This window comes from Monodon monoceros, unplaced genomic scaffold, assembly GCF_005190385.1.
Source record: "Monodon monoceros isolate NGI ecotype Baffin Bay Population unplaced genomic scaffold, NGI_Narwhal_1 Super_Scaffold_4, whole genome shotgun sequence".
NCBI lineage: Eukaryota > Metazoa > Chordata > Mammalia > Artiodactyla > Monodontidae > Monodon > Monodon monoceros.
The window spans coordinates 55,646,005-55,655,711 of record NW_021703781.1 but is presented as its reverse complement, the minus strand read 5'-3'; the positions used below and the strand labels follow the sequence as shown (position 1 = coordinate 55,655,711).

Sequence of the window (9,707 nt, the reverse complement as noted above, 5' to 3'; positions counted from 1 at the left end):
AGAGTCACTTCCGGATGACCCGGAAGAAGTTCTGGACATTTGCGTGTTCCCACCCCGCAACCCCTCACGCCCTTCGTCTGCTCTCATTGGCTGCTCTGGTAAGTAATTTACTCCTGCCCACCCCCGGTGACCCGTCCGGCCTGAAGTTGACCCCATCCGGCAACGAACCTGGGGAGTGGGGAGGAGCCTTCGGGGCAGGATCCAGACAGTCCATCCCTCGCCTGGCCCCCAGCTGGGGGAGTCCCGGGTGCGCGCCAGCTGCGTTCACGGCGGGTGCCTCACACCTGCCAGCGTCTTCTTCACCCCCAGCTGTGAGGCCGAGACTCCCCCAGTCCGGGAAGGCGCCCCACACCTGCTGCAGTCGTGCATCTCCCTGCAGCTGCGGGCCTGCGCTCCCCCCGTGCTGAGAGGTCCGAGACCAGGGCAGGTGCAGGGCGTTCCCCCACCCCGCCTCCTAATCTCCACCTGCCATCCCCCACCCCGGTTTTCCTCTGCGGGTGTGTGATGGGGGTAGAGAAAGATTATATACAGGTCCCCCCGAGTCCCCACTCATTTTGGGAGCCCAAGTCCTTCCTAAAGATGGAGCTCCATTCCTAGCCTGGCATCTCGTTTTGGTAAAGCCTTTTGGAAGTGGGATGCAGCAGGAGCAGACACTGCACACTTAATCTTCAGAGCAACTCCCTGAGGAATGATATCGTTTGGTACCCATCAAAATTCCCCCAATAGTTCCACTCTTCCCCTTATTTTCCCCAGTACTCTGAAAGTGGTGAGTATAGAGCTAGGCTAAACCACCCAAGTTCAGTTGGGTTTTGGGAACCTCCTGGGAACTTGGCTATTGTCCCCAAGGCCTGGTCAGTAGAGACCCCACCTTCATAGTCAAAGGGCTTGGGGGGCCTCAGTTCTGGGTTTCCACATGACAGCTGCCCTGATCAACCCTCCAACAGAAAGGCCAGGCTCCAGCCATACCTCAATGGACTCCAGGGGCATCTTGAAGGCATTTCCCAAGCGGAAGAAAATTCATACCAATCCATCATCAAAAGCACTTGCAAAGATTCCCAAGAGGGAAGACGGAGAAGCAGCAGGAGGTGAGTGGACCCAGCCTCAGAACCCTCATGTGTTTGAGCCTGAGGCTTCTTACTTCGTTCATGCCCAGAATCAGATATTGCAGTTGACTCTGTCCGCCCAGAGCCTGCAGGTTTGTTTTTACCTGCCTTGTCCTAGGCTTGGTCCCCAGTCTTTGACAGGCGACTTGCTGTTTTATCTTCTACCCCACCCTGAGACCTCCATAAATCAGAAAATACTCCCTGGTCCCTAAGGAAATGACCGGCAGAATCATTTGCTCTCTAGGAGGTTGCCTGCTGCTGCGAGGAGGGGATCCTTCTTAGGTCCCCAGACTTACAAGTTATTTTGCAGCCAAATTGACAAATAGATGGCAAAAGCTTACATGGTGGGCTGGGTTGGGGGAGGGGAATCTATTAGACTGTGAGGCTTATAATGGCAAAACATGTGCTTTGTGCCTGATACATAATAAGTGTCTACTAATATGTGTTGAAAGAATAAATGATCAAATGAAGTGATTTACAGGGTAACTACAAGGTGCCAGACACTGTTCTAGGTTATATCAGGGAACAGGACGTATCAGAATCCTTGCCCCTTACATCAAGTGATGGCCCATAGGAAATTAACTGTATGCCTGTGGTGGAATCCCCAGAAGGCAGGCTGTCTGGGTGGAGGAAAACGATTGGGGGGAGAGGACTGTGAAGGGTTCATTGGGATCATGTCTGAAAGTACGACAGTAGGGATCTGGATGTCCCCTCCACAGAGTGGCTGAGCTCCGTGCGGGCGCATGTTGTACCCACTGGCATTGGGCGAGCCCGGGCAGAACTCTTTGAGAAGCAGATTGTCCAGCATGGTGGCCAGATATGCCCTGCCCAGGCCCCAGGGGTCACTCACATCGTGGTGGATGAAGGCATGGACTGTGAGCGAGCCCTCCGCCTCCTTAGACTGCCCTGGCTGCCCCCAGGTGCTCAGCTGGTGAAGTCAGCCTGGCTGAGCTCGTGCCTACAGGAGAGAAGGCTCGTGGACACAGCAGGATTCAGCATCTTCATCCCCAAGAGGTAGGCTGGTCCTAGTCTTTCCTCAGATGTTTTCTTGAGCTATTAAACTCTCATCGTCTTAATTGGACACATTAAAAAAACCATGATTTCAGAGTAGAGAAGGATTGGGAACAGAGATAGCGTGAGACTTTGGTGTCTTAATCTCCCATCACCATCCTGCAGGTACCTGGATCAAGCACAGCTCAGCAAAGCAGACCAAGACTCTTCGACTCCTCCTGGAGCTAGTGAGGCTCAGCTCAGGACAGTCCTCTCTCCTTCCCCTCCTCGCACCAGACCTGTATCTCCTTCCTGGAGGGCAGAGGAAGTCGCAAGCCTCCAAGCACAGGTGAGGAGCCTCCCCGGCCCCACAGCTCTGTTCTCCTGGGAACTAGATCACAGAAACAGGGAGAGCCTGGTGGTTGTTCAGAATGTCCCAGGCCCCTGAGAGAGGAGGGCTCTCTTTACTGTGAAGCCATTTAACTCTTCTCAACACTCATCACTCCTGCATTTGCCCAGGCCATATCCACCACATATCACTGGGGATCCTAGGGCTGGGCCCTAGAGGAAGCCACATGGAACCCAAATCTGCTGCAGAAGACCTAGCGTCCTTCTCGGGTCTGACTAGGAAACTCAGCCCCCACCTCTGAGGAGCCCTCCTCATGGGGGGCATGAATTTATTGTCTCTTTTCCTTCCCTATGTCAAGCCCGGCTCTGGTGGTGAAACCAGTGATGGGGAAGAGACCCAGGTTGGCGCAGCTGATCTGGAAGCCCTGATCAGCGGCTGCTACCCAACCCCCCTTGAGGGAGATGGTGAGCCTAGCCCAGCCCCTGAGGGCCTGGATAAGTGGGTCTGTGCACAGCCTTCGAGCCAGAAGGCGACCAACTACAACCGCCACATCACAGAGAAGCTGGAAGTGCTGGCCAAAGCCTACAGTGTTCAGGGGGACAAGTGGAGAGCCCTGGGCTATGCCAAGGCCATTAATGCCCTCAAGAGCTTCCACAAGCCTGTCACCTCCTACCAGGTACCTGGGGGTCAGGGGAGGGTATGTGGGGGGCTGGGGGGGGTCTTTTCTTTACTGGCCAGAGGTCGGTGGAAGCACCAGTCACAAGTGGGGATCAGGTGGAGTGATTAAGAGTCTCTGACGTTTGGGACTTGCACAAAAGAAAAAAAATGGGGAGATTAATGAAAGCGGCTTGTCAAAATCTTGATAATTATAAAAGCTGGGTGATGGGTACTTGGGGTCCAGTATACTGTTCTCTCTCCTTTGGAATTTTTTCCATAATAAAAAGTTTTTTAAAAGTTCAGGCTCTGAAGGTCAACAGACCAGAGTTTGAATTCTGGTTCCCATCATTCACTAACTGTAACTTGCCTAAAGTAAGTTACTTAAACCCTCTGAGCATCAGTTTCCTCAAGAGTAAAAAGGGACTAAGAATAGTAACAGACACAGTATTCCCATGAGGACTTAATGAGATGACCCCTGTAATGCAGGACCTGATACAGGGTAAAGCCTCATAAATATTAGCTCCACTGTTATGATGGCAGTGGTGACTAGTATCGTCATTATTGCCTTTCCTCTGCTTCCTGTGCTGACCTCCATCCCTCTGGGAACCAGCAGATAAGTTTCCCAGCCCATTCCATCCAAACTTCTTATCTTCAACTCTGCCCAAGCTTTATACAGCTATAATTTGCCCACCGGCCATACTGGCTTTTACTCAGACATCTGCTAAAGGAGTCAGTTTCCTTCCTGCCTCTGCCTCCCCTTCCTCTAGGAGGCCTTCAGTATCTCTGGAATTGGAAAGCGGATGGCTGAAAAGATCGTAGAGATCCTGGAGAGTGGGCATCTGCGGAAGCTGGACCACATCAGTGAAAGCGTGCCTGTCTTAGAGCTCTTCTCCAACATCTGGGGAGCTGGAACCAAGACTGCCCAGATGTGGTACCATCAGGTCACACCCTGTCCCAGCCCCCACTTCAGTTTTACTGTATCTTAGAGCTCCTGTCCCACAGTCCTGTTACGCTGTGCTTTGATGAGAATGAACCCAGACTATAGAGAGACCACTTCTCAAAGGGACCAGGGCCCATGCAGATCCCTCTCTTGGCTCTCAGAACTGCCCTGTTGCTTGGTATCGTTGAGGCTTAATCTGTGGTGTAGGCAGAGACAAGATCTGTCCCCCAGACCAGCAGGGGCCTTCCTGAGGAGACCAGGCCTCTGGGCTGAGTATCCAGAACAGTGGTTCCCAAACCCAGCCATGCCCAGAATCACTCCCAGATCGATGGAGTCATGAACCAGTGTTTTAGGATTGTGGCAGGGCTGGACTGAGGTGTGTCTTCCATGCCCCCTGCCTTTCCCAAGTCCCACTGATTACAGACCCAACCGCTCCTGGGGTTGGTCCTGCCTCAGGCTTTCCTTGGAGTCTGGGGGTGATGGAAGCCTTGTGTGTGTGCTTATTCACTGCCTCTTCATTGGTCCTGGATCCTCATAGCCTTCCCATCTGGCTATTTTCTCAGGGTTTCCGGAGCCTAGAAGACATCCGAAACCAGGCCTCTCTGACTACCCAGCAGGCCATTGGCCTGAAGCATTATGATGACTTCCTGGATCGCATGCCCAGGGAGGAGGCTGCAGAGATTGAGCAGACAGTAAGCAGGTGTTCCAGACCAGTAAGAAGAGCCAGGTCCTACTACAACGCCAGGGCCTGGCTCAAAGCCAAGAACTCCGGATCCCTCAGCAGGGGAGCCCAGCAGGCAGAGGAAGCTATGGGGGGCCAGAGGTTGGGACTAGTGGGGAAAGAGCAATTGGCTTAGGTAGGAAAGGGCTGCAACATTAGCTCTCTGCAGTAGGGTTCTCAGTATCGGGCAGAGTTAGCACTGGTTTAGGTGCTAGAATGGTGTTAGGACTGGGTTAATGTTAGGGCTAGATTAGAGATGGATTATGGTCAGAACTACTCAAGGATATTGGGATTTGAACTGGGCTATGTTAGGGTGATCAGGGCAGAGGTTCTTAACATTTTTTGATTCACAAACTTCTTTGAGAACCTAATGAAAACCATGGACTCTTTCTCTCCACAATTTTTTTAAATGTACAAAATTTTATATCTCCAGAAGTACACACCTTCTGCAGGTCACCCAAGGCTGGTTCAGGGTTTGGGTTAGGGTTGGTGTAGAAGCACAGTGCCAATAGGACTAGGTTTGGGGTTAGAGGAAAGCTAGATCAAGAGCTGAGTTAAGGTTAGGCCTGAATTAGGAGTAGGGTTTTCTTAGTGTTGGATGCTTTTAGTTAAAATTTGTGATTGTCCTGGAAATAAGGTTCAGCCAAGATTAGTGTTTGGTGTAGAGTTGGGTTAGGGATTCAGTTCATATAAAACCTAGATTAGAGGGAGACTAGGGTACATTTGTTCAGTTGGCATTAGGGGTAGGGGCTGATTTGCTCCTACTTTGGTCTATGATTCTGATAGGGTAGGACTCCCTGGAGACTCTGGCCCAGCTTAGTTGAAATCAGCCTCCAGCTCTACTCCCAGCCACAGGACTCTGAGGCTAGTGTGGGAGGGACAGGCAAGCCCCTTTGTCCACCCATCACCAGGCCTTGGTGCTAGTGATGACCTGTCACTCAGCCACGGTATCTGGGCATAGAGAATGCCCCAGCGAGCCTCCAGCCCTGACCCACTGGAACAGAAGTGGCTCCCCACCTGGCCCACTCTCCCCATTTAAGGTCTCCAGCCTTAGGAGGTTTTGATGGGATTACTCATCCTAGGCCTCCTCCACCCTCTTGGGAGGCTCAAGAAGGGAATTGAGGGGATTAGCAGAGCCTGCCTGTCAGGAGAATTGAGGTATCCAGGGCCCCAGAAATCTCAGTGTCCCGGGGAGGAAGTGGGCGTGTGTGTATGTGTGTGTGTGTGTGTGTGTGTGTGAGAGAGATATCCGCATATGAAAGACCTCAGTGTTTCTGGGGTGGAGGCTAATGGCCTTATCCCCCCTCAGTGAGGGATGATCCTTCAGCTGACAGTTCCCTCTGTCTCAGCTCCCTCCCCACCGAGCCCCATTCCTCCAAGTAAGGATGTGGGCATTGGCTCAGAAGTGCTTCCCTTTTGCTTTCCCTCCTTTCCTTTGTTACACGTGCAGCTGTATTTCTAGGCTCCATCTCCCCCAGAGGCCTGGGCCTGGGGCACCCTGCCAGCCACCTGTCAGGCCTCAAGCCCCAACTCACACACTCTGCCTTTAGCTCCAAATCCAAAGACACCTGGGACTGTGGAGACCTGGCTGAGGGCTTCTCGGCACCCGGCCGTTTGTTCTCAGTGGAGTTTCACAGACCTGGGTGCATGGGTTGGGACAGAAGCCCAGAGAAGATATGTCTCTCTGCTCTTGAAGAGCGGTGCCTTCCCTCAGAATCCGAGCACATCTTCTCATCTTCTCACCTCTCTCCTCAGGCCACCCCCGGTGATGTGAGCACGTTTTCTTCTCTTCTGTCCTAGCCAAGGTGGAGAACTGCCACTCTCCAGGGTGGAGCTCTGCCTCTGTTCCTTGGGGCTCTCTCCCTCAGGCTGGATCATGCATCCAGGGATTGGCTTGGGACATGAGGGGGCATGTGGGCTTCTGCGTCAAGGAAGGCCCTTGCGCTGCTGTGATGAATTCCTGGCAGGGCTTGAGGCCCACAGGCCTCACCCCCCTCGCTGTCCTTTCTCAGGTCCGGGAAGCAGCTCAGGCCTTCAACCCTGGGCTGTTGTGCCTGGCATGTGGTTCATACCGACGGGGGAAGGCAACCTGCGGTGACGTGGATGTGCTGGTCACCCACCCGGACGGCCGGTCTCACCAGGGCATCTTCAGCCGCCTCCTGGACAGCCTCCGGCAGCGAGGTATAAGCCCCACCCCTGGGTGAGCCGGGGGGCAGGGGAGGAGTGGCCCCCAGGAGGGAGAACCTCAGAGTGGCAATCTCTAGGCAGGAAGCAGGGGAAGGCTGCTTCATGAAAATTCCACCTCTCTCCTGTGGCCAGAGCCACTTCAGGGAAGAGATGAATCAGCTTCCCCTACCTCCCAAGAGGTGCTCAGTAATAGCTACAGTTTGAGTGCCTCCTCTGATCGTTCTGTGCCCCTGTGGGGGACTTGGAGAAGAATTACTATGCATGTTTTACAGAAAAGGACACAGACCTGGAGAGGGCAAGGTCGCCCAGCAAATAAGTAGATGAGCTGGGAATAGAGGACCCAAGGATAATCAGGAGAAGCCTGGGAGGTTAGGCGGCCCAGGGCTGGGCAGCCCAGGGCCTGGCTCCCTGCCCTCCCAACAGCCCTCCTGTATTGGGCCAGGGTTCCTGACGGATGACTTGGTGAGCCAGGAGGAGAACGGCCAGCAGCAGAAGTACTTGGGTGTATGCCAGCTCCCAGGGCCAGGGCGGCGGCACCGACGACTGGACATCATTGTGGTTCCCTACAGCGAGTTTGCCTGTGCCCTGCTCTACTTCACTGGCTCTGCCCACTTCAACCGCTCCATGCGGGCTCTGGCCAAGACCAAGGGCATGAGCTTGTCAGAGCATGCGCTCAGCACAGCTGTGGTCCGGGACACCCAAGGCCTCAAGGTGGGGCTTGGCCAAATACTGCCCACCCCCACTGAGAAGGATGTCTTCAGGCTCTTAGGCCTGCCCTACCGAGAACCAGCTGAGCGGGACTGGTGACCCATGACTGGGGGAGGGGGTGCCAAGCTGGACCAGCTGCCCCTCCTGGCCATTCCTCCAGCCTCAGCTGGCTGAACCTGACTCACTGATGGAAAAGGCCAGCCTGGCTCCCAGGGCTACCCAGCCCTCTCCCTGACAGGAACAGGGTGCTGCCCCTTCTACTCACCATTGCCCCTGGGAGAGTTTTGCACATGGCCCCCTGCCCCATTTTAAGCAGGAACTGGTGCCTGGTTTGAGGCCAGCTTCCTGTGCTGAAGGCCCAGGCATCCCCCTTCTCTACCCCAAGGAGGGTCTAGCATGGGATGGGGGCTGCAGGGGAGAGGCGCACAGCTGAGGCCCAACATCACCCAAGACCCTTCAGAGCAGGAGAATGAGCCACTCCACGCGTGCTCCCTCCGCCCACCCCACTTCCTGTGCAGCTGGCAGTGTAGGGAAGGGGCACCCCAGGCGCGATGAGGATAGCATTGGAAGGCCCAGGGATCCAGTAAAGTGCACTTGACATTCAACCTGCCTGGTGTGTCTGTGAGCTGCTGCAGCCTCTGCCTGCCTTTCTTCTCCCAGGCGGGGACAGAGATAGGAGGTGAATGGGAACCCAGAGAGGCCAGTTAACTGTTCTCCAAACAGGCCGGGCCTGAGTCAGCTCCTGAACAACTCAGAAGGGGGCAGGGGTGGACATTAAAAGGGAGAATTCATGGAGTCGGGAATTAGGAGCGCCTGTCTACCCATCAGCATATCCTGTGGACCCTGCCCTAGAACAGGTTATCTGAGGACATGAACAAAGGTGGCAAGGCTCATTAGGAAGAAATAAATGGTGACCTGTGTGCCACTGACAGGGCTGAGGCAGTCAGGGAAGGCTGCCTGGAGGAGGCGAGGGGCAGCCTGGCAGGAAATAGCCTATTTGAGAGGGGTAAGCAGCTCTGTTTGGGGACAACTAAGGAACCTGCTTTAGAGGGGATGCTACGTGCTGGGTGTCGGGAGAAGGCCAGGCTGGTAGAGGACTGAAAGTCAAGCTGAGGGGCTTAGTTTGATAGAGCAGCTAGGAGGGTCCAGCTAGTGGCATCAGGATGGTTTCATAGACTGGACCTTGCAGGACAGGAAACATTTGGTAAGGGGAGAGGGGCACTGGGAAGGTTTGGGCATACCAAGTACAATATAAAGAATATCGGGCTCAGAGGCAGGAGAAGGTGGCTGCGTTGGAGGAGCACCAAGGAGCCCGGGCCGCAGAGATGGGCTCCACCTGAGTGTGCTGGCAGTGAGGCAGGGAGGGGGCAGGTGCCGAGTCCTGCATCTGTTGGTAACTTGCAGAGTCCCAGAGCTGGCCTTTGTTGGCCTGGTCTCAGGAGATCCCAGCAACCTTAGAATGGGCCCCTCAACTCTAGTTCAGAACCTTGAAGTCCAAGCCGTGGGGCCTTGCCTGCATGGGTCATGCCAGGGAAGGAATCAAAAGCCGTGGGAGTCTGGAGGGCCCCTTTCACAGCTCAGTACCAGAGAAGCCACATCAAAGGGCCAGAAGCTTTCGTGAGGGGCGAGCCTCTCCTCGGAGCTTCTACTCCCAGGGAGGTGTGGCTGCCCCGGGCCTGGAGTGGAAAAGAGGAGCTGGGACATCTCTGGGCCCCCCAGGTGTTAGGGCTGCTTTCAGTCCCACTTAGGAGCTCTACTAGTCTACTCAACTGGGCCCTCCGTGCCCGCCACCATCCCCAGTAAGGGGTGGAGTTGACAGAAGTCCGAAGCCTGGGGTGTCCGTGTCCAAACATTGCTGCTCCTCTCTTTTCGCTTCCCACCTGAATGCCCCAGCCTGCTCAGCAGCCTCTCCAGACCCAGAGGAGCAAGGCCTCCAGGGCTAGGAGAAGAGGGAACCAGTGGGTCACAGGATAAGTTGGCCAATTAACCCCTTCCTACACACAGGAAGTCTTCAGAACCATAGGGAGGGATAGTGCTGACTTCTGGATCTGG

General features: G+C 54.7%; 1 protein-coding gene across 3 annotated transcripts; it reads left to right on the top strand.

Moving 5' to 3' along the window:
* The first annotated feature begins 40 nt into the window (after positions 1 to 40).
* POLL (DNA polymerase lambda) lies at positions 41 to 8,347 on the top strand. 3 transcript variants are annotated; one of them, XM_029200858.1, is made up of 9 exons: positions 41 to 98; positions 945 to 1,085; positions 1,823 to 2,117; positions 2,280 to 2,442; positions 2,801 to 3,118; positions 3,867 to 4,040; positions 4,603 to 4,731; positions 6,773 to 6,941; positions 7,390 to 8,260. In XM_029200858.1, the coding sequence occupies exons 2-9, from the start codon at positions 971 to 973 to the stop codon at positions 7,752 to 7,754; spliced, it is 1,728 nt and encodes a 575-aa protein (XP_029056691.1). In that variant the 5' UTR covers positions 41 to 98; positions 945 to 970; the 3' UTR covers positions 7,755 to 8,260. The 3 variants fall into 3 exon arrangements, with proteins under 3 accessions (XP_029056691.1, XP_029056693.1, XP_029056692.1); XM_029200860.1 differs by lacking the exon at positions 7,390 to 8,260 and adding an exon at positions 7,220 to 7,304; XM_029200859.1 differs by lacking the exon at positions 3,867 to 4,040 and having other exon boundaries at positions 7,390 to 8,347.
* Positions 8,348 to 9,707: the final 1,360 nt, after the last annotated feature.